The sequence below is a fragment of the Scyliorhinus torazame genome, chromosome 6, assembly GCF_047496885.1.
Source record: "Scyliorhinus torazame isolate Kashiwa2021f chromosome 6, sScyTor2.1, whole genome shotgun sequence".
NCBI classification, from domain to species: Eukaryota; Metazoa; Chordata; class Chondrichthyes; order Carcharhiniformes; family Scyliorhinidae; genus Scyliorhinus; species Scyliorhinus torazame.
In genome coordinates this window covers 272,485,772-272,508,368 of record NC_092712.1, presented here as the reverse complement: position 1 = coordinate 272,508,368, position 22,597 = coordinate 272,485,772, and the positions used below count along the sequence as shown (strand labels likewise).

Genomic DNA, 22,597 nt, shown 5'->3' with positions numbered 1-22,597 from the left:
TGTTATTTTCCCTGAAAAACATTGAGATTAACAAATGTAGACCACTACAGTCTTCCTGTCTGCTTCACTGCTGGTCTCATTATTGAATGAGCAGAAGTGTAAGGATTCTTTTGAGTCATTTCCATCACTTCCAAAAGATACTCCTTCAACCTCAGCTAAGACGCAAAGATACTATATGTTGAATTATGCACACGGGTTTGATTGAAGTGACAAGCAATGTTCTTCTGCTGTTAAGAATTGTTGGCAATAAACTCTATCTGGCAGAACTCTTCTTAGACATAACATTTATCTGAAATTATATCAATCTGTACTTACTGTAGACTTTCAGCCGATAAGGCTTTCCATATGTCACAAGCAATCTTGGGTATTTAAAAATTAGGAAAAATTACTGCAAAAAGAACTGATGTGGAAGAATAGGGTGCAATTCATCACTATCACTCCCTCACCAGAGCCCCACCCCCACCCGTTTCAATTTTCCCTACTTCACTTGTTGAGGCACCAACTCCAGTGCTTAACTTATAAGCAAGCTATTCATCCACAGAGAACACAGCAACTGTTACTAACTGTCCTCCTCGTCATCATCCGGTAATTTTTACAAATCAAGTTACTCAACAATGATAAGGAATTCTGGGATGATTCTCAACAGACCAACAACACCATATGGCCATTTAGTGATTGCCTCCTTGATGGAACTGTCAAGAATCTAGAACAAGCTATAATGGGGCTTCCACGTGCTCAAATGCATCTCTTCACTGCTATATTAATTAATGATGTGGAGATGCCGGCGTTGGACTGGGGTGAGCACAGTAAGAAGTCTTACAACACCAGGCTAAAGTCCAACAGGTTTGTTTCAAATCACTAGCTTTCGGAAACTGAGGTGAAACTGAGGAAGGAGCTGTGCTCCAAAAGCTAGTGATTCGAAACAAACCTGTTGGACTTTAACCTGGTGTTTTAAGACTTCTTACTATATTAATTAATGACAACATTGCTGCACCTTTTGAAATGGACCATTATGATGAAGTTTAATACTGCGAATGGAAACAGTAGAATGAATTGGCAGGTATTTTTAAAATAAAGGAGAAATGTAGAATTAACAGTTAATGCTCAATAGTAATGCAGTAGCCTCCACCAAACGGTGATGCAATATAGAAGAATAAACAAAGCATAAATAAATCATTTTGCAACTTGGCTGGCATTGGATAGAATTTAGTTGAATACACAAACCTGCATGACAAGGTTAGTAACAGGTTAAAAAGTGGTCCGTTACGAGTAACGTAAAATAAAAAATTGCATTTATGCAGCGCTTTCCACGACCAGAGGTCTCAAAATACCTTACAACTAATTAAGTATTTTTGAAATGTATTCACAATTGTAATGTAGTAGTTCAACAAAGATTCCATATGATAACAAAAGAGAATGAAATTAAAGGGTGATCCCTGGGTTTAGCCATGAGAACAGGATTCCAGCAATTTAAATTATCTAAATGTACGGTACAGTCCAGATGCAACATGATATAATCTGCATTCACACATAATGGCCCATTTCAAAAGGTGCAGCAAGGTTCTTATTCATGAATAAAGCAGTGAATTTATTAATTAATATATCAGTCTAACAGTTAAATTCAGAATTTAATACATTTACATTTTCATCCAATCCATTCACATCTAGGTACCACTTTATCTGTGTTCGCTACATGCAACCATATTCATATCATAAACCAACAAAAACACTTTGCGATATGAAATATTCTGCCATCATGTTCAATGCGTAGATTCTCATCTTCATGCACCCGGTATTTGGGGTTTCCCTGCAGTCAGTTCAGAACACAAGAATTCCCTCTTTCCTCAGTGGTGGTGTTCGATTTTAGTGCAAAACCTCACTTGGCAAACTGCAGTACAGCTATCAGTAGTGACAGATTGGTACCATAATATTTAACTTGGATTGAGTGTGCATTTTAATTGAAAATCAGCAGCTGAAAGTTCAGACCCATTTAACCTGCAACAAATCATAGTACCCACTTCACCCCCCTGACTCGCAAAAAAATAAAAATCAAAATACCTTGCCAAGAGAAAGTTATAGCGCTTTATAATCAGATTAATTTTCAATAAAAGGGCTTCAATTATAAAAGATGTCTTGACACAGCTCAACTTAGGAGGAATGGTAAACCCGTTGCCCAATGCAGCATACTGGCTGCTCAGAACAGATGAATATGAACATGGACCAGGAGTGGGCCATTTGGTCCCTCAAGCCTGTTTTAATAAGATCATGATCTTTAATAAGATCATGGTTGATCAGATAGCAACCTCAAATCTGCACCCACTGACCCACAATAACCTATCACCCCCCTACTTACCAATAACCCATTCACTTCAGCCTTTTAAATATTCAAAGACTCTGCTTCCACCACATTTTCAGGAAGAGAGTTCCAAAGACTCACAACCCTCAGAGAACAAATTCTCCTAATCTAGTTTTAAATGAGCAACACCTTATATTTAAACACTGACTCCTAGTTCTAGATTCTCCCACCAGAAGAAACATCCTCTATACATACATCCTGTGAAGATCCCCCAGGATCTTATATGTTTCAATCAAGTCGCCTCTTTTCTAAACTCCAGCGGATGCAAGTCTAGCCTGTCCAACCTTTCCTCCTAAGACAACCCACCCATTACAGGTATTAGTCTGGTAAACCTTCTCTGAACGACTTCCAATGCATTTACATCTTTCCTTAAATAAGGTGACCAATACTGTGCACAGTACTTCAGATGTGGTCTCACTAAAGCGCAGCATCTCAGAGCTCTGTAATCTCTCACCATTCAAAAAATATGCTTCTCTTTTATTCTGCCTGCCAAAGGACAGTTTCACATTTCCTCACATTATAATCCATTTGCCAGATTTTGCCCACTCAGTTAACCTATCTATATCTTTTTGCAGTCTCCTTATGTCCACTTCACAAATTACTTTCCCACCTATTTGGAAACCATCCCATCCATTCCTTCGTCCAAATCATTTATTTAAATTGTAAACAGTTGAGGTCCCAGCACTGATCCCTGTGGCACATCACTCATTATATCTTGCCAATCTGAAAAATATCCATTTATGCTTACTCCTTGTTCACCAGCCAATTTTGTATGCATGCCAGTATATTACCCTGTAGAGAATGGACTTTTATTTTCTGCAATAACCCTTGGTATGGCATTTTATCAAATTCCTTCTAGAAATCTAAGTACAGTACATCCACTGGTTCCTCTTTATCCAAGAAGCGCAGGTTACTTCCGCAAAGAACTCCAATAAGTTGCTGAAACATGATTCCCTTTGTACTAAATTACGTTGGGAACGATTTAGTGGACTCAAGTTAGAGTCTGCTCAACAATACATTGAGCAGGGTGTTTCTCGGCACATTGCCAATTTTTTGGCCTCAGGTAGCTTCTGCCCACCGACTCTGCACTTAGGGGGATCAACCCAACAGCAAGAAATGCCCTCGCAGATCGGGGCACCCCGCCCCAACCTTCTCTCTCCACCCCACCCCTTAACCTTGGGGAGACCCCCAGGAACGCCCCCCCCCCCCCCAGGACCTGACCCAACAGTTCCAACCTGGCACTTGGGCACCCTGGTACTGTCAGCCTGGCAGTGCCACCCGTGGTCTTCAATAGCCACAGAGGCCCCCCTCCCAGGTCGTTATTCCTGGTCCACATTGTGTAGACCAATACTAAACAGCGCCCTGGCGAGATCTTCCAGGCGTGGCTGGTGAGTCCCGACTGCTGGGTGAATCTGGTGTCCAGATATTAAAATGAACCGTAAAGTTTACTTAAATATTCAGATCAGGATCTCGGCCGTCGTTCGAAAGGGAAAAAGACAGACTGAAATGGACTATACTCATGTTTATGTTTGCATATTTAAATTTAATATATGTATCTTATAGAGTCTTAGCTGTGCTTAGTAAATGTTTAGAGTTAAAGGGCTTTGGAAAAATTAAGCCATCTTTTTATATTGTTGGTTCTTTTTTTAAGAGGTGAGGTGTGATAAATGTACATATTTCAGATGTATTGCATCACAAGGAAATATAGAAAATAGGCTATTCGAGCCTGCTCCGCCATTCATTATGATCATGGCTGATCATCCAACACAATAGCCTAATTCCGCTTTCCACCCATTTCCTTTGATATTATAGGTATGTGCGGTAAGGGTTAAAGCCAGGGTTTGTGTGACTGCTGCAATCATAGTTTGAAATGCACATATATTTTGGGAGCCAGGGTGTGCAATTAAACCATTGTAAAAGGCTTGGGCTAATGAAGTTTTGTTTGGATTAAGGGGATTCCCTGTGGACTTAGGCTTGATAAAATGATGTAATTGCTGGGTGGAACTACGGCATCAGGGATTTTGCAGAAAGCAGTTCAGTTGTGAGCTGAATGCAGCTATGACCAGAAATAAAGCAGTTTGCTCTTCCTGCTGTTCAGTTAAAATAGATAAACAGTCTTTACAGCAGTGCATACTTGCCTGAGAACAAGGGATGCTGAAAACAGCTGAAACAGCTTCTGAAGAAATACAGCCAATGTTTCTGCATGCTTCAGACAGGACTCAGATCTTATTTTTAAAGCAGTGTCAAAAGATCTTTCTTTCACCAAGAACATCTGTAAAGCAAGTATTCCTGAGTGCCAATGGTTTAACAGTAGACTGAGAGCTGAGATGGTTTTTTCTTAGTTGTTTGTGTTAGTAATAAAATTTGGTTTGATATCCCATATCCCTATTTCTTCATGTAAACCATCCTTTCCTCACAGCCTTTCAAATTTAAAATAAAATATTGGGGTTTCTGTCCAGTATCTTACTGTTGGGGGTCTCGCCTGGAATCATATGACAGATGCTAACTTAACTGGTCTGTAGTTTCCCATTTCGTGAATAATTTGCTACCTTCTTATCTGATGGGACCTTCCCCGCAAATTGCAAAAGCTTTGTATCTGAAGTACAAAATCATTTAATGTGGAACAACCCCTTATCATGCAAGTGGAGAACATCAACTGCTGATTTGGCCTGGATCTCAAGCTGAAGATGTCATCATGCTTGGTTGGTAACTACAGAAATATTTTTCAATTGCATAACAGAACTGTGGATACTCAGATCAATTCACATTCTAAAAATGGTTCACCATCATACTAGAGCTTCCGGTGCTAGCAGCAATTGGCAAATATCCATTGAAGTCACTTGAAAGTTGCGAATCACAACTTGCACTTCTGCCTTCACAAAGGGGTGGTTGCTCCATCTACCATGTCACAAATAGAAGCTAAGACTAAGGCCTCCAAGAATGCAACATCTGGCTGTTCTTGTCCTCTATTCCTCTGTCATTCATATTACATTATACTTCTGACAAAATCAGACATCTTCTAAAGATAAGTATAGGATCTGGTCAACAGAAATATATCAAAACGTCCCTCATTCTTCAGCAGAATACCAATAAGGTGCCATACAGGAGGCTGTTAGGGGCAAGGTATTGGCATGGATAGAGGATTGGCTGACTAGCAGAAGGCACAGAATGGGGATAAAGGGGTCCTTTTTAGGATGGAAGCCGGTGACTACTGGTGTCCGCAGGGTCCACAGCTATTCACAATATACATTAATGATCTGGAAGAAGGAGCTGAGGGCATTGTTGATAAGTTTGCAGATCATACAAAGATATGTAGAGGGACAGGTTGTGTTGAGGAAACAGAGAGGCTGCAGAAGGATCTAGACAGGCTAAGAGAGTGGGCAAAGAAATGGCAGATTGAATACAATGTAGAAAAGTGTGAGGTCATGAACTTTGGTAGGATGCATAGAAGCATAGACTATTTTATAAATGGGAATTGGCTTCGGAAATCAGAAGCACAAAGGGATTTACTTAAGAGTCCTAGTCCAGGATTCTCTTAATGTTAACATGCAGGTTCAGTTGACAGTTAAGAAGGCAAATGCAATGTTAGTATTCATATAGAGAGAACTAGAATACAAGAGCAGGGATGTACTGTTGAGGCTGTATAAGGCTCTGGTCAGACCCCATTTGAAATATTGTGAGCAGTTTTGCGCCCCGTATCTAAGGGAGGAAGTGTTGGCCTTGGATAGGGTCCAGAGAAAGTTCACAAGAATGATCCCTGGAATGAAGGACTGGTCATTATGAGGAGCGGATGAAGACTCTGGGTCTGTACTCAATGGGAGTTCAGAAGGATGAGGGAGGATCTCATTGAAACTTACAGAATACTGAGATGCCTAGATAGAGTGAACGTGGAGAAGGTGTTTCCACCAGTAGGAGAAACTGGAACCCAAGGGCACAGCCTCAGACAGAAGGGACAATCCTTTAAAAGATTAATAGGAATTTCTTCAGCCAGAGGGTGGTGAATCTGTGGAACTCTTTGCCGCAGAAGGCTGTGAAGGCCAAATCACCGAGTGTCTTTAAGACAGAGATAGCTAGATTCTTGATTAATAAGGGGATCAGGGATTATGGGAAGAAGGCAGGAGAGTGGGGATGAGAAACATATCAGCAATGATTGAATGATGGAGCAGACTCGCTGGGCAGAATGGCCTAATTCTGCTTCTACATCCATGGTTTTATGATACAGCATTTTGGAAGAACAACTTGCCATGGAGTGGAGTACAGGTTTGATCTTCCCATTCCACCCACCCTCTCTCTGCTGCATTGAGAGACGCAGGAAAAATTAAAGGAAGTGCAGCCAAGTAAGGAACAATTTAAAATGAATTGAAATTGAACAACACCAGCTGGATAGTTAAGTATAAAAGTGATGACCATAGGTTCAGCAAGAAGAAAATAAACAGAATTAACTTGCATTACAGAATGGGCATAATCTCCTCCAGGCTGTCAAGGAAAGGCAGATGGTCCTCTTTCCTCAGGATTGGAGCGCGTGATCCTCCCACCTGACCATGCAGGTCTGGGAGAAGGTAGCAAGGGAGATCTGTGCAAAATCCTCTAATATGGCCCATACTGCCTCAGGACAGTCTCTTAAATCTGCTCATGAATAGGTTGGTCTCAGTCCCAGGACAATATGTTCAATATTCCCCTGATAGTGGCCTCAACCCCAGGGCAGTCTGTTCAATTTGCCCCTAACAGCATGGCCTCAGCTCCAGGACAGTTTCTGACTATTCCTTGGACAGTCTTATAGCTGTTGCCCCAGGAAAGTCTTTCACTACTCCAATCCAATGCACATTGGCAGGCTTTCCATCTTGTTCTCTCCTTTAAATTTGAGCTTGTCAAAAACTCTGCTGCTCATATCTTAATCCATACCAAGTCCTGTTCACCCATCAACTTATGCTCACATATCTAGATTGGCTTATAGTTCAGCAATGCATCGATAATGAAATTACTGTAGTTTTGAAACCCCTCCACAGCATCACCCCTTTCTATCCCAACAAGTTCATCCAGTCCTAGAATCCTCCAAGCTTTCTGCATTCCTCCAATCCTGGCCTGTCTGCTCTCAATTTTCATTGCCCCACTATGGCTGCTATGTATTAGGTTTCCTGAACCCCAAGTTCTGGAATTCCCTCCCAAAAAATCCTTTCCTCTAAAAAAAATCCTTGCCTTTTTCTACTCCTCTTGGTCATCAAAACCCACTTCTTTGACTAAGCTTTTGACCACCTGTCCTGTTATCTTGGTGTCAAATTATGTCTGCTAATATTCCTGTGATGCGCCTTGGGACATTCTACCACATTAAAGTTGTTAACTAAATGCAAGTTGTTGTTGCTAATGCAGCACAAATAGCAGAAATGATGCCGTAATTCCCCAAGCAATAATTAAAATTAGCGTTTTTGTGGCTACAACTGTAGGAACAATTTTTAAATATTATTTCAGATCTAGTGTATGTTTTTTCTCAGAGAACTTGTCTCATTTGGTGGACAATTTCCTTCACCACATGTATGAGAGGAAGGAACAGCTGTGCAGCTGTACACCCATAAATGGAAAATAGTTCTGTGAAAATCATATCTCATGGATTGAGCAATGCCATGAATGTAAATATGTAAAAGGTTTTGACCTAAATCACAAATACCAATACTTAAACCAACCGTACGGATTAAGTGGAAGTCTCATTTGTTCCTAGAAATGTCTAAAATTAATGGAATTAAACTGGGACTTAGTTAAATATAGGCACGTTTATCTTGTTAATGTAAACTATGAAAGACCAGAAACTGTCTGTAAAATATCATATAAACATATCTATATTTTAGGCCAGGTCTGTAGTGCAGATTGAAAGCATAATAAATGGATAATGCCATCAGGTATATTTAAGTAAAACAACCAAGGAAATTTCATGAACATTAGATGCTGGATCTAGTCTGAGAGAAAAAGGAACAAAATGTACATTATATTAATCATATTAACATTTGAAGCCCCTCCTGTGGCTCAGTGAAGAAATGTACAGAATGTGCGATACAAAGCCATATCTATAGGCAAGATCATGGGTTAATTCCCTGATGTGCGCTGGGGTCCTGACCTCAGTTGAGATAGCTGTGGGTGAACAAAATAGACTTTTAATACCCCAGTTCCAGGGAAGGAAAGTAAAAACAAATAGATCAGCCATGGTCGCTCCTTTGATATATAAATACTGTTGCTCTTTTTAGCCTTAGTTTTATTAGCTCTGATTGTGTCACCTTTGCTCACGAGTCGCCAGGTATCTTTCTGATACCGCCACGTGGTTCAAGCCCGAGTTATGATTAATAAGTCAGCACACCGCTTAGTAAGATTGAAATCAACGGTCATTTATTATGTACAGCAATCAATACTTACACAATAAACCTACTTATCTATATCAAAACGTACCACTACTGGCCAATATTTAACTTTTGGGGATGGCCCACCAGGTCAGGGAAACAAATGGTTTATCGAATTGGATCTGGCCTGCGGGATTCAAAAGACTGATACGGGTCGATGGCTAGGAATCTTTATCGGGTAGCGATCGCTGGAGTCAGACTTACTGTTTCTGGTCGATGTTCTTGCAAAGGTTGCGAGCAGGAGAAGAAGGGAGAGAGAGAGAGAGAGAGAGATCTGAACTTGGCCCCTCAATTTATAGGGCCCAGTGGTTTCCCGCCTCTCGGGGCGGCCCTTGACCCTGAGTCCCAAGTGATTGGACTTGTTCCCAATCACTGGGGTCGATATGCTCCAATAATGGGGCGATTCCTCGATCGGGGGGTGGTCGTACACCTGTCTTTGTTTCGGCCACTGCAGGCGCCGATTAAACTGCAGATGTCTGTGTTGATGTGCTGCTAATAGTCGTAGGTATCGATCTGGGCCGACTTCCCCAGAGCCGAATACGCTATTCTGTCTGCAGCTGTCCGTTTGTGTCCTGTTGGCTGCTTTTCCCATCAGCCTTTTTGGTTAGCCATTTTATATCGGGTTTTGGCCAAATTAATAGGGAATCAGCCATTTTAGGTAAAGTCCATGCCTGCACATGTTGGATTACAACATCCGCTTTTTAAATAAGTTTTTTTATTGAACAGTTGGGCTATCAGATTTGATGGGCTTCAGTTTTAATCTCTAGTTTAGTTAAACTGGCTTCAGCTGGGAGCATGGAAACTGGCATCAGTTGGCCTTTGATTAAGTGAGGTAAAACTGACAAAAGCTTCTCGCTTAATAGGTGTGCAATGATCGCTGTTCTCTGTGGTTTCAAGGATTAAAATGCACAAGTTTCTCCAGTTTATCCTTTAACCCAAGTCTCTGATGATGGGATCATCCTGGAATCTCTTCTCTAAAATCAGAGATGGAATGTCTCCTTGGTGCTTCTCTGATCAAAAATAGATAGAACACAAAAAATGTATTCTGACCAGAGCACGATACAGTTTCTGCATAATTTCCTCCGTCTCTATGAATTAATATTTGTATTCTTTTAGCTATATAGTTCAGCATTTTTTAAAACTCTACAGCACACTGAACATCCAAGACCTCTAGATCTTTTGAACTTTGCACTTAGTTATTTCAACAGCATTCATGTTCATTCTTACTTCATTATTGCATTAAATTTCCCCACTCTTTTACAGAATGTCTGATTCATTTTGTATTTCCTGATCAATTTTCAGAATTTCTGAATCTAAGTTGTTGATGTAAATTAGCAACAGTAGTGGTGACTATATTGACGCATCCCCTTGGTATATTACCACCTGCCCCCTCCCACCCCCTGTACTCTGACAATAACCACTGTTTTCTACCACATTCAACTTCTTATCTATTTCCATCATATTGAGATCAACTATTAATTTTTCAAACTATTAGATTTTCAACGCCCAAGGTAGCCACATTGTAGGGTTTTCCCCAAGTCCTCTTAATGTATCACTTTTGAAATAAGTCAGGGAGGTTGGTCAGGGAAACTGGTCAGGTAGGAATGTTCTTCCTCTTCTGAATCATGTTGACCTTGCTACGCTTTAGATAGCCTTAAGTCTTGACATTCAATTCTATTATTTTGCACAGTATTCAAATATGACCAATGTGCCTAGTTCTTTCTGTCAGGCTGAAACTTATAGATGTAATTATTTGGACATGCATTACATCCTACTTTCCAAAAGGTCAGTTCAGCAATTACAAAATTCAATTCACTTAATTTAACGTAGCTATATGTGAAGATACAAGGAAGTGGTAAACACAAAATACAGACTATGAAGGACATTTTTCTCTCCATTTTATAGCTTCCTAAAAAGGACTATTTGCAAATTGACTGCAGCTTTTAAATGACAATGAAACATGTTCTGTATTAACAGCTGCAGTGATCTAGGATCTTACTGAATAAAAAATGTATTTTCATTAGCAATTTAGTTACCTAAGGGTTACTCAACAGCAACATGTTAAGTCAAAATTTTGAAAATGAAATCCAAGACTTTAATACAGCATCAAGGCCCCAGCAAATATTACTTGAATTAAGTAATGTTCTTAACGATTGTACAAGTAATTACTTTTAATATTTCCGTTTGACATAAAAATGACCTTCACCAATACTTCCTTACTAAATTACAATGATTTTCGCTCTTCCATAGATGTTTGCACCAATCAGGTGAATCATCGCTGGGAAAAATGGCAGTATAGTTTATTCTTTGGGCACATTTTCTATGGCAGGGTATCAGCTAAACAAAAAGAAAAATAATTGTGAAACGCATAAACAGAAAGCGTTTTGTCAGGGCTTCAATCACTCCTTGTTCACCTTTTGTAATAATGGTTATTTTGACTATTATCCAATAGCCTCTACTGTAAAGTAATGCCAAGTTTATGCAAAACAATCAACTTTACAATATCATAGGGCAGCACGGTGGCACAGTGGTTAGCATTGCTATCTCACGGCGCCAAGGTCCCAGGTTCGATCCCAGCTCTGGGTCACTGTCAGTGTGAAGTTTGCACATTCCCCCCCGTGTTTGCAAGGGTTTCGCCCCCACAACCCAAAGATGTGCTGGGTAGGTGGATTGGCCACACTAAATTGCCTCTTAATTGGAAAAAATTAATTGTGTACCCTAAAAAAAAATTTTTTAATATCTAAACCTTTACAATATCATTCTAGACGAAGGAGTCTGATATTATTTCGGTAGAGGTCATTGGGAAATAATTCCAGTGTCACGTCTACCTGGTCTTAAAAAATATTCAGACAACAGAGGTATTCCTACCCAAGATCAAGCATTTAACTAATAGCCTCTGAAGCATTGGGAAGAATGGAGTTCCAATAACACTGTAAAAGCAGTCTAGTGTCCAGTTGTTATTAATACTGTAGGGACTGCTTCTATGGTAAACTGTATGAGTCAGAACCCCCGGAGGGTGGGGAGGGGATGAGGCAGTTCCTGGACCAACTGAAGGTCCCAAGGGCGGATAGAGGGACTGGGGCCCCGATTGGGATGGAGGAGCTAGTTAAGTGGTTGGGGAGTATGCAGGCGGGCAAGGCCCCGGGGCCGGATGGGTTCCCCGTAGAGTTCTATTGGAAATTCCCAGAGGTGTTGGGCCCGCTGTTGTTGAGAACTTTTAACGAGGCGAAGGAAAAGGGAATCCATCCCCCGACGATGTCGCAGGCTCTGATCTTGCTTATCCTCAAGCGTGATAAGGACCCGCTGCAATGCAGCTCCTATAGGCCGATTTCACTCCTTAATGTGGATGCCAAGCAGTTGGCCCAAGATCTTGGCCACTAGGATTGAGGATTGTGTCCCGGGAGTGATTCACGAGGATCAGGCGTGGTTTGTGAAGGGCAGGCAGCTGAATACGAATGTGCGGTGGCTCCTGAATGTGATCATGAAGCCCTCGGAGGAGGGGGACGCAGAACTGGTAGTTGCAATGGACACGGAGATGGCCTTCGATCGGGTGGAGTGGGAGTACCTCTGGGAGGTGTTAGGCAGATTTGGATTTGGGGAGGAATTCATAGGGTGGGTCAAATTGTTGTACCAGGCCCCGGTAGAGAGTGTGTCGACGAACTGGCTGCGGTCAGGGTACTTTAGGTTATATCGTGGAACGAGGCAGGGGTGCCCTTTGTCCCCCTTGCTGTTTGCCTTGGCGATTGAGTCCCTGGCCAAGGCGTTGAGGGAGTCCAGAAACTGGAGGGGGTTGGTTCGGGGGGGGGGGGGGGGGGGGGGGGGGGGGGGGGGGGGGGGGGGGAAGGGGGGGGGAGGAGCACCATGTTTCTCTGTATGCGGATGACCTGCTTCTGTATATTGCGGATCCGGTGGAGGGGATGGGGGAGGTCATGCAGGTTCTTAGGGATTCTGGAGACTTTTCGGGATACAAGCTAAACGTGGGGAAAAGCGAGCTTTTTGTGGTGCATGCGAGGGGCCGGGAAGAGAGGTTGGGGGAGCTACCACTCAGGATAGTGGAGAGGAGCTTTCGGTACTTGGGCATCTAGGTGGCCAAAAGCTGGGGGGGTCTTGCACAAGCTCAACTTAGCGCGGCTGGTGGGTCAGATGGAGGAGGACTTTAGGAGGTGGGACATGTTGCCACTCTCCCTGGCGGGCAGGGTGCAGTCCATAAAGATGACAGTCCTCCCTAGGTTCGTGTACGTGTTCCAGTGCCTGCCCATTCTCATCCCCAAGTCCTTTTTCAAGCGGGTAGATAGGAGTATCACGGGATTTGTGTGGGCAAATAAGACCCTACGGGTTAAGAGACTGTTTTTGGAACGCACTCCGGGGGGGGGGGGGGGGGGGGTTTGGCGCTGTCGAACCTGTGCAGCTATTACTGGGCAGCGAATGTGTCAATGATTCGGAAATGGGGAATGGAGGAAGAGGGGGCGGCGTGGAAACGATTGGAGGCGGCGTCCTGTATAGATACTAGTTTGGGGGTACTGGTGACGGCACCGTTGCCGCTTCCGCCGACACGGTATACCATGAGCCCGGTGGTGGCGGCGACACTGAGTATTTGGGGGCAGTGGAGACGGCATGGGGGGAGGTAGGGGCCTCAGTTTGGACCCCGATTCGGAACAACCACAGGTTTGTTCCAGGTAGGATAGACGGTGGGTTCCTAGGCTGGCACAGGAATCAGAAGAATGGGGGATTTGTTTAACGATGGGACTTTTGCCAATCTGAGGGCGCTGGAGGTGAAATTTGGGCTACCCCCGGGGAATATCTTTAGGTACATGCAGGTTTGGGCATTTGTGAAAAAACAGGTGGGGGAATTTCCGCTGCTGCCTGCACTGAGGATACAGGACAGGGTGGTCTCGGGGGTATGGGTGGGGGATGGCAAAGCATCAGACATATACCAGGAGCTGCAGGAGGCGGGGGAGGCCTCGGTGGAAGAACTGAAGGGCAAGTGAGAGGAGGAGCTGGGGGAGGAGCTGGATGAGGAGCTGGGGGAGGAGCTGGATGAGGGCCTGTGGGCGGACGCCCTGGGCAGGGTCAATTCCTCCTCATCTTCGCCAGGCTTAGCCTGATTCAGTTCAGTGGTGCACTGGGTGCATATGACAAGAGCGAGAATGAGTAGGTTTTTTTGGGGTAGAGGACAGGTGCGTGAGGTGTTCAGGGAGCTCAGCAAACCATGCCCATATGTTCTGGATATGCCCGGCGCTTAAGGAATTTTGGAGAGGCTTTGCAAAGGTTATGTCCAAGGTCTTGGACACTCGGGTGAAACCGAGCTGGGGGATAGCGATATTTGGGGTATCGGTCGATCCGGGAGTGCAGGAGTCGAAAGAGGCCGGAGTCCTGGCCTTTGCCTCCTTGGTAGCCCGGAGAAGGCTCTTGTTAATGTGGAGGGATGCAAAACCCCCAAGCGTGGAGGCTTGGGTCAATGACATGGCGGGATTTCTCAGGTTGGAGAAGATTAAGTTTGCCTTGCGAGGGTCTGTGCAGGGGTTCTCCAGGCGGTGGCAACCGTTCCTTGACTTTCTTGCGGAGCGTTAGGTGGAGGTCAGCAGCAGCAACCCCGGGGGGTGGGGGGGTGGGTGGATTCATTTTATTTGTAAGGGGCGGATGCCCTACTTTGCTTTGTCTTTGTTTATTAAATTCTTAGTTGGTTAGGGGGTTAAGTTGTTTTGTTGGCACAGTGTATTGTCTTCTTTGCATTATATTTTCTATTGTAGTGTTTTGTAAAAAATTATGGAAAAATCTTGAATAAAAACATTTTTTTTTAAAATACTGTAGGGACTGGTAACCTTTTAAAAATTCATTCTTGGGGTGTGGGCATCACAGGTCATCCCTAATGCCCTTGAACTGAGTGACTTGCTCGACCATTTCAGAGGGGGGCAGTTAAGAGTCAACGGCATCGTTGTGTGGATCTGGAGCCACATGTAGACCAGACCGGGTAAGGATGGCAGATTTCCTTCCCTGAAGGACATTATGGGCTTTTACGACAATCGGCAATGGTTTCATGTCATCATTAGATTTTCAATTCCAGATTTTATTGAATTCAAATTTCACCATCTGCCCTGGTGGGATTCAAACCCACGTCCCCCGAGCATTACCCTGGGATTACTAGTCTAGTGACAGAGGTGGTTGCCACCAAACCACCATCTTTAAAAAAAATAGGCTTGCACTTGTATATCATGTCCTCAAGCCATTTCACATCCAATGAATTACATTTAAAGTATAGTAACTTTTACATCAGCAAGAATTCATTAATAAAATAACAATTATATTCAAAAGTAACAGATACTGTTCTAACTATCAGAGTGATTATTTCTCTGTATTTGAAACCTGAACATATTTGTTTTATTGATCCAAAGTTGCCTTGTAGCTTCAAGCTTACTCTTATGTAGATATTCACAAATTTCAGGCAAACTATTGCACCCTACAAGATGTGCACTAGTATAGCCCAGCAAAATCCTATTGGAGAATTGTTACCTTACCTTTGATTTTCTGTCCTATTAAGGCCTGCAGCAATGTGTTTTTACAATATGGTCATGCTGTGGGAAGGCTCCAAATGGAAACACAGAATTGTATAAAATCCACCCATCTATGTTTACAACCACTGTTACACTCATTTATTTTGTGAACTAAAAATGTCCCTCAGATTTTAGCCAGCCACACAGATTCCATATTTATTTTAAGAGGCAGCCTGGGGCTGGTTTAGCACAGTGGGCTAAACAGCTGGCTTGTAATGCAGAACGGGACCAGCAGTGCGGGTTCAATTCCCGTACCAGCCTACCCGAACAGGTGACGGAATGTGGCGACTAGTGGCTTTTCACAGTAACTTCATTGAAGCCTACTTGTGACAATAAGTGATTATTATTATTATTCTCTACCAGTTTCAAAATTAAGTCATTAAAGTTTGGTCAGCAGCAGCCCAACAATCCACATGAAGTGACAGTGTGAACCATACTTAATCCAGGACTAATGAAGTAGCTGAACATGACCCCGTCACAATTATCTCTGGCAATTCAATTTTGAACAAAAAAATAATGTTGCAGATGAATGGTAAAATAATGTTTCAATATCACATGTTCTTCATTCATCGTCAGGCATTTAGAAAGGAACAAGCACAAAAGACACACTGACAATGTTCTACTTGGGAGATCTAACAGGATAGCCAACAACTTGTACATTAGAAATACAAAAATAAAATACTGCAAATACTGGAAATCAAAATGAAAACAGAAAATGCTGGAAATATTCAACAGTTAAGGCAGCATCTATGGAGAGAGAAACAGAGTTCAAGTGTCAGTGCGATGAAAGATCAATGCTGCCGTATTTCAACGAGAGTTTCCGAGTGCCTTTGAAGTGTTTTCTTTGCCCACCCCTGGAACATTAAACATTTGAGAGTTGAGAGAGCAGAATCAGATAGAGAGATGCTTTTCGGCCATCTGGACAATATCCAGTCCATGAAAATTGATTTCATGGGAATTTTGCCTGAATGTTTGTGCTGCTGGCTTAAAGAAGAACACTAGCATTTGCACAATGGTCCTCCCATTGAATCCTGAGCATGTGGCGGAGGCATTTCTCTCGTAATTTATGTGTTGCTAATACACAGTCCAGGTCTCACCACATAACAGACGTATGGTGATGCCAACTGCTCTGTACACTACAACTTTTGTTGACTTGCAAAAGTCTTTGTTGTCAAACACTTTCTGCTGTAGTTTGTAGAAGGCTGACTGTCGCAGCTGACCCAATAATGGATCACCTAGTCAATGGTGGCATTTTGAGAGGTGGTTGCCAAGGTACGAGAGCCTTCCAGAGTCAGTATTTGTGGTGTAATAAGGAGACATGATTTAGAAATCAAACTACAATGTCAATAGCACATCAAAGCAGCTGTCTCACCTATTTCATTGTTCTTGTTTATTCCTTGGTAACTTTTCTCTGCTTTGACTATTTCTTCCTATTCTTCTATTTGAACAATTTTGACAAAAACATCTTTTTTTAAATAAATTTGGAGTACCCAATTAATTTATTCTAATTAAGGGGTAATTTAATATGGCCAATCCACCTACCCTGCACATCTTTGGGTTGTGGGGGCGAAACCCATGCAAACACGGGGAGAATGTGCAAACTCCACACGGACAGTGACCCAGAGCCGGGATCAAACCTGAGACATCGGCGGCATGAGACAGCAGTGTTAACCACTGCGCCACCGTGCTGCCCTGACAAAAACATCTTTGACAGAAAACCAAGGAGGAGCTATCAGGAGGGTGAGCAAATGTTTAGTGAAATAGAGGGGTTTTAAGAAATACAGAGAGTTTGTATACAATAAAGAGAAGATGAAGGTGAGGGATGGATGAAATCACAAGATAAGCAGAAGAATGGAAAATTTGGGTAGGGAAGGGCATCACCAGAAAAGATTACCAGAGATTGGCAAGGCTGGGGATTTAAAGATGACAATGAGAATTTTAAAACTGAAGTGTTTGGGGCCCAGAATCCAAAGTAGGTCAGCATGGATGGGTGAGCAAGACTGGGTTTCAAGAGAAGACAGCTATCAAAGTTCTGGATACGCCTAAATCGAGTCTGAAGGCAATGAAAGAACAAATGAGTTTGAAACAGATGCTGATTGAAACCAACGTTCTTTAACTGCGGGAGAAAGAAATATTTTGAGGGTAAAGTCTAGTTACCAGAAAAACGTAAAAGTGCAGATCAGAGAAGAAAGTTACTACTGTATAACCTGTTCCTTTTCCCATCCAGTACCTGATAAAATCCATAATATATAAAACTTTAACGTCATGGTCTACTACAAGAATTCTTCAGTAAGCAATACCATTTCTTGTGTTTAGATTGACAAACTTGTGCAATTTTGAAAGCAGCTGTACGAACAAGTAATGACTCATATCAATCTGTGGACTCTATTTGCAACACAACTTGACATTTGTAATTGAGGAACTCAAAGTGCAAAACAAATGTGTTGCAAGATCATTTTAGACCTGTTTTCTTTGAGATTCACATAATTATATAATCAGTACCACAATAATACTACAAGCCATGAAAGGGATTAAACTGAGCATTCTGGAACACAGACATTTCCTAGCCATTGGATGATAAAAATATATTCCCATTCATCACCTGTTCTGAACTTTTTCAGATCCTGTGGCTAAAAAATTCCATAATTCTCACCCAAAAGGAAATTAGAGGTAACAATTGCCAGATTAATTTCTCTCCTGTGTGCATACCATAATTAATACACAATCAAATATTTATCATTGTATCCTTCTTGATAATACTAGCCAAAACGCTGCAGTTACAAAATCCATATACTAACATTTAATCTTGTCCAGTTCATGCAAGCTACACCATTCATTATTTCTGACTTAAAATACACATGCAGTAAGACTATTGTTGGGGAAACTTAGAACAACAGAACTCAGACGCTCCCAGCATTATCAGTTAGACATGGATTCCCAGACTGTGAAGTCAGATTATGTATGGCCAAAGCACTGCACTTATAGATACTGTTACTGGATCCTTGTGTGCAGGCTTCCAGAGATCCTGGACTCTAGCAGGCTAAGGACATCACTCAAGTGCAATTACTGCTGACAATTGAAAATCGCTTATTGTCACAAGTAGGCTTCAAATGAAGTTACTGTGAAAAGCCCCTAGTCGCCACATTCTGGCGCCTGTTCGGGGAGGCTGGTACGGGAATTGAACCGTGCTGCTGGTCTGCCTTGGTCTGCTTTAAAAGCCAGCTCTTTAGCCCTGTGCTAAACCAGCCCCTATCACTTAAATGCACAAAAATAACCTTCTCTATTGTTCTATTGCCATAAAGACAGGAGCAGCAATGGGCAACAGGCAACTGCACTGATTCTTCATTCTACAACTCAAGAACAGTACCACGTGCTTTTGTAAATTCACAAAAATCTGATTGTTGGAATAAAACGCATTCAAATTTGATTTAAAAATGGAAAAAAGTTCACTGAAACAACTTCAGAAATACATAACTTATCAGACAATTATCAACAGGTCTCTTACCTGTTTCTGGATGTGCAACGCAACTGCCGTCACACACCCTACTGCACCTCCCCACCCCACCCCGAACAAATAAGTGGCACAATCCCTGTAAAAATCCCAGTTGCCTCTTCTAGTGGATGGTGGGAGGGGTTGGCAATAACCCTCTGAATATAGGTGGCACAACCATGAAAGTCAGCCCATCTCCCTCTAACTTTCATGCAGGGATTACACTGTCATTAGGAAAAAGACACAAGTCATTTTTTAATATTTTAATTGAATTCAATGTTTTTTTACATCTTTTCAGAATTGTAATAACACAGGAGGCAGCCACTTGACCCATTGTGTCTGCACCAGTTCTCCAATTGAGCATCAAGACTTAGTGCCATTCGCCTGCCTTTTTCCCACATCCCTGCGCGCTGTTTCTATTCATTTAATCATCTAATGCCCTCTTGAATGTCTCAATTGAACCTGCCTCCACCACACTTCCAGGCAGTGCATTCCAGACTATTTATTACAGTGGTTATCACTTAAATTTCAATAGGAAACTTCTATATTAATCCAATGGCAAGTGAAAAAGTCTTGCATTTCAAGTGCCTTCCACAGGCTCAGGGCATGCCAAACTACAAGACAGTCAATGAAGTACTTCTTGAAGTGTAGTTTCTATTGCAATGTCAGAAATGTAACTGTCATTTGTGCACTGGAGATTCTCACGGACAGCAGTGTGAAGTTAACAGATAATCAGTTTTTTAGTGATCTCCTGAGAGAGCACATAGGGCCTTAGCTTAATGTCTCATTTGAAAGACAAGCACATCTGACACAGCAGTGCTCCCTCAGCACTACAGTGGAGTGTAAACAAGATATTTTACTCTAGCGTCTGGAACAGAACTAGAACCACTATGGCTGACACCATGGATATTAACAAAATTCTAAAGCCAAAAGCAAAGCACACACCACCGTCCCGGGCTTGATTGCTGGTTAGGGCAGAGCTACTCATTATCAACTGAGGCATCAGTGTTTTCGCTGGTGTTGCAGTGCATTGTAAAGAATTGCTGATGTCATAGAGTGTTGCAGACTGGCACATTCCAAGGTCTAGGAAACCGTGCTGAGGGATGCACACAAGCTTGAGGCAGCTACTGAAAGTCACATTGGGAAAAGGCTACTCATAGAATTTACAGTGCAGAAGGAGGCCATTCGATGTGATGAGTTTGGCCAATTCAGACTATTGCTACATTAGCCTGTGGAATAAGCTCTACCAATTCTGGCATAAGTTCCCAGATGTTAGTCAGGAGGACTTTGCAAGGACTGGGCAGGGTGTACCTTTGCCATTTCCGGTTCCGAGGTCAAAGCTGGATGGGCCGTCTGCTTTTATTCTTACTTCGGTTTTCTGCTGTGGTTTGATGTAACTGACTGGCTTGCTATACCATTTATAAGTTAAGAGTCAACTATTCTGCTGTAGATCCGGAGTCAGAATTAATGAATGGAACAGACTGAATGACTACAAGTATTGAAAATTTGATAGCTTCATTCTTTAGTATAACAAACAATACTATCCAAAATTCACAGCAGTGAGCAACATATATCAGCATGTACTATATCAAATATTTTGTTCCACCTCCCAATACACCCAAATGTGGGAATAAAAGTGAAAAATTACTACATTCTTGCTTCAAAAAACTACATTCTGCCAAGGTCAGAAAATTACTTTTTATCTGAACTCCAGGAAAACATTTATAAACTGCACAAATCTAACCTCATTTAAATTTTACCTTGAAAAGACTGGATGGCTCGGTCTACTAGCTCTGCGACTGAGTAACTAGCCAGGTCTCCTCTTGCGTGCTTGGTTTTGCAGTATGTGCAAGCATTCAGGCAGCTGTAGTGACAAGAACAATATTAATTTAATTTAATTTAATAGGGTTACTCAATGTCACTGCACATTGACAGGAAGTTAGGAGGTGGGTGAAAGGATAATTTAAAGACCAAATATATTTAAAGATCTTTAAGTACAAGTTAAAAATCATTAATTAGGGACAGCACGGTGGCACAGTGGTTAGTGCTGCTGCCTCACATCGCCGAGGTCCCAGGTTCGATGCCAGCTCTGGGTCACTGTCCATGTGGAGTTTGCACATTCTCTCCGTGTTTGTGTGGGTTTTGCCCCCACATCCCAAAAGATTTGTATGGTAGGTGAATTGGCAACGCTAATTTGCCCCTTAATTGGAAAAAATGAATTGGGTACTCTAAATTTTTTTTTAAATTATTAATTAAATTAATTGTCACTTTAAACATAAGGAATATATTATCGTTTATAAAATTAGATAGCTTTGTTTCAGTAATCTATCAATAAACCTAACCAGGGAAACAAGTTGTATTCTTCAATTCTGTGGGAAGAATGTCAAACTTGTTAGTCGTAAGCAGACATTTTACTTTCATGTATATAGAAAGTTAACATATTTTATGTTGAATGAATGATGACTAAATTTCCAAAAAGACACATGGCAAACTCTTTGCTTTGAATCATCATTTATATGCAATTAACTGTGCAGTTGGTATCGAGTCCGGGTCTTGCTGCATACGAATAGCCATGGCTTGGACGTATAAGTGGCAAATAACATTCGTGCCACACAAGTACTGAGCAATGACCATCTCCAACAATAGAGAATCCAACCATCTCTCCTTGATATTCACTGGCATTACCATAATGGATTCATCCACAATCAACATTCTGGGGGTTATCCTTGACCAGAAACTGAACTGGACGATCCATATATCCATGAGGTAGCAGGAGCAGGTCTGGGGCTGGAAATTCTGCTGAGAGTTACTCATCTCCTGACTGCCCAAAGCTTACCCACCATCTAGAAGGCATAAGTCAGGAGTATGATGTAATACTCTCCCCATGCCTAGAAGCTTGGCACTTGAAAAAGAAGCCCAGGCACCACCTCAAACATTTACTCCCTCCAATATTGTTGCAGAGTGGCAGCAGTATACCATGATGCCGGCATTGGACTTGGGTGGGCACAGTATGAAGTCATAAAACACCAGGTTAAAGTACAACAAGTTTGTTTCGAATCACTAGCTTTCGAAGCTCACCTGATGAAGGAGCTGCGCTCCGAAAGCTAGTGATTCAAAACATACCTGTTGGACTTTAACCTGGTGTTTTATGACTTCTTGCAGTATACCATGTACAAGGTTCGCTGCAGCAATTCACAAGACTTCGGCAACACCTTTCAAACCTGCATTCTCTACCACTTAAAATGAGAAGAGCGCCATCTGCAAGTTCCCCTCCAGGTCACAGAGATTCTAACTGGAAACAGGAGTGGTAAATGGTTGTTTTCCTGACTGAAGGGACGTACATAGCGGAGTTCTGCTTTTTTGTTAGCTATAAATGACCTAAACTTGGATGTACAGGGTCCAATTTCGAAATTTGTCGATAACACAAAACTAGGAAGTATTGTGAATTGTTTGGAGGATAATGATAGATTTCGAGGGGGCACAGGCTGGCTGGTGCAATGGGCAAAGTTTAATGCACAGAAGTGTAAAGTGATACCTTTCAGCTTTCTGACCAAAGTGTAATGCAAAATAAAGGATCTTTGAATGGTAATAATCTAAGGGTTGCTTCTTAAACCTAGGTATTTTTCCACTTATGTTACATTTAAAAATCAATTCCTAAAATATGAGTCATGAAACTATACATTTTTCATAACAGTGTTCAAAATCATGAGGAATCCTCACAGAGTAGCTAGAGAACTGTTCCTATTAGTGCTAGTGCAACCACTAGACAAGTGGCAACATTTGATGACAGCAAAAAACTGAATCCACTATTCATCAA

At 42.0% G+C, this 22,597-nt stretch overlaps 1 protein-coding gene across 3 annotated transcripts in view; it reads right to left on the bottom strand.

Moving 5' to 3' along the window:
• The window catches only part of cdkal1 (CDK5 regulatory subunit associated protein 1-like 1), a 979,997-nt gene that overhangs the window by 589,126 nt on the left and 368,274 nt on the right, over positions 1-22,597 (bottom strand). For all 3 annotated transcript variants that reach the window (XM_072509703.1, XM_072509704.1, XM_072509705.1), the window contains one exon: positions 20,541-20,644. In XM_072509703.1, the coding sequence (XP_072365804.1) occupies positions 20,541-20,644 (104 nt within the window). The remainder of the gene's footprint in view (positions 1-20,540; positions 20,645-22,597) is intronic.